Consider the following 2,182-nt stretch of genomic DNA (forward strand, 5'->3'; position numbering starts at 1 on the left):
TGTATATATACTGTATACATACATACATATATATATATATATATATATATATATATATATATATATATATATATATGCATAATTGTATATATTATGTGTGTATGCCTTTTCCAACTAATTTCTACCCATGGAAAGCTGGTTGGTGCCTTGTCTCTCAAATCTTTGACTATTATCTACTTCTCTATCTATTTTATATGACTAGAATTAAAAAGAAGACTCTACTGAATTACGTTTCCATAAACTCGAAGCTTGTGAAATAGTTAAATCTATATATTTTTTTTTGGATAAAGGAAAAAAGTCGACACAAGCTAGAGTCAAGACAGCGACGTATAAATTGGCAGGTATGTAAATTTAGTTATCCCGCGAAACTGTCAGAGCGTATAAGTGTATCTGTGACTTCGATGTAGTGTTAGCTAGCCTTGGTCAGCCACAGACACGAGTGTGACTTCAACTTCGTGTTTGTGTCTGAACACCTGACCGATTCTCAATGATCAACGCGAAGTTTAATTTCTTCTAAAACGGCGACGTCTGTGTATGTTTTGTTTTTGAATGTACCAAAAGGTTTAACGCTCGATCTGAAGTGGATTAAGTCGAAGCCAAGGTTCCAGACAACCGGACACTTAGTCGTGTTCTCACAGTCGACCTAACGGCGTCGATCACGAAGAAGCACTGTTAGATACCATCAACCAGACAGACTCTACGGGTGTTGTCTAACACCATATGGTGTTATCTATCACAATATGGCGTTATCGAACACGATAGAACTCTGCTGATATCAAAATCCGGTGCTTTCGTTCACGCACTGTTCGTCAGCCACTGGCTACGTCACGCGACTGTGATGTTCGATTTTTGGGACGTTTCTCTGGGGGGGAGGAGGGGCAGTGACGCACCAGTTACAGACACCAGGAGCTGAGGGAGTTAACACTCTGGGTGCTCCTGGTGGTCTGCAGTGGTGGGTCCTTGACAGGACTCTGGTGCTGTTGTCTAAGACTGACGGATGGTCGTGATTGGGAGCGATACTTTCGATGCATCTTGAGTCTCCAGCTCGGCGCCGCAGAGACCCTGCGGTCTTCCGGAACACCTTGCCAGTGTTTACCAAACACTTTTCTGGTGTTCCAGAACACACGCTCCGGGTGTTCTCGAGCACGGGCTGGGTGTTCACGACACACACGACACGTGTTCAGTTTCCCAATCACAACCGAGTGTGTTAACAAGCACCTCATCGTGTTATCTAAGGCACAAAGGCACACTTCAGGGAGGGATTTGAGGTGTCCAAGACACCACGGGAACGGATAAAGACACAGGCAAGGCACCAGCCACGTTCTTCTGTCGCCCGAGAGCGAAGGAAGACGTGGGTGAGAGGAAGGCACACGCAGGCACAACAGGGGTAGTGCCTGGGACCAAACGTGCCCGTTTTCGTGTGGCTGGTCGCTCCCTAAGACACAAAAGACACACTTCGCACAGGTTAGACACACACAGGACACTCACAGGCGACGAGAGCTGCGACGACCACGAGGAGCTTCATGGTGTTCCTATGATGTCCCTGTGTCTGCGCCGCAGGTCTTATATATATGCGTCTCTCGCGCATGCGCAGAGGCAGCGCGCCAAGTCGGAGTCTAGTGTGCACACTGCGCATCCACTTTCACCTGGAGCCAGGGTCGAGGATGCAGAGGAAGCCGGCCAGCAACGTGACCCTAATGGTGACCCATGACATCTCACACAGGGTCCTTAGGGCTCCCGAAGAACCCTACTTCGAGTATACTCGAAGTCACTCCAAGTCGAGGGGCAGAGCCATCGAAGGCCCGGAACCGGCGAAGAACGGATTCTCGACCAGAAGCAGGTTCCGCGGCCTTGAGCTGAGACCCATTCTGGCAAGAAGCTTCGAGGAACGGGGTCCACCCCCCATCCCCCCAGCACACCTTCCCCCCACCCAGGTCTCCCTCCCCCCTTTCCCCCCCAAACAATAGCGATATCCCTTCTAAACACCACGGGGGTTGGGGGTTGGAGACGCAGTCAAAAGTATGTCACCCTTCAAAAAGTCCGATTAGAGCCTGTATATTGCTATGCGTCTACTAGGATTTTCTCCCCCTTCCTCCCCACCCACCCCTCCACAGTTCTAGAAATATCTGGAGCTCTACATGATGTGACGTTGTTTGGTGGTACTTTTACTCCTATTCTTGTC

General features: G+C 48.9%; 1 protein-coding gene across 1 annotated transcript in view; it reads right to left on the bottom strand.

The window, feature by feature from the left end:
• Nucleotides 1-1,651, bottom strand: part of LOC143037996 (chitin deacetylase 1-like) — an 11,168-nt gene extending 9,517 nt beyond the window's left edge. Inside the window, exon 1 of the mRNA XM_076206794.1 lies at nt 1,489-1,651. Coding sequence (XP_076062909.1) covers nt 1,489-1,636 — 148 coding nt within the window. The 5' untranslated portion in view covers nt 1,637-1,651. The remainder of the gene's footprint in view (nt 1-1,488) is intronic.
• Nucleotides 1,652-2,182: the final 531 nt, after the last annotated feature.

This window comes from Oratosquilla oratoria, chromosome 23, assembly GCF_046742065.1.
Source record: "Oratosquilla oratoria isolate Oo_2021 chromosome 23, ASM4674206v1, whole genome shotgun sequence".
Classification (NCBI taxonomy): Eukaryota; Metazoa; Arthropoda; class Malacostraca; order Stomatopoda; family Squillidae; genus Oratosquilla; species Oratosquilla oratoria.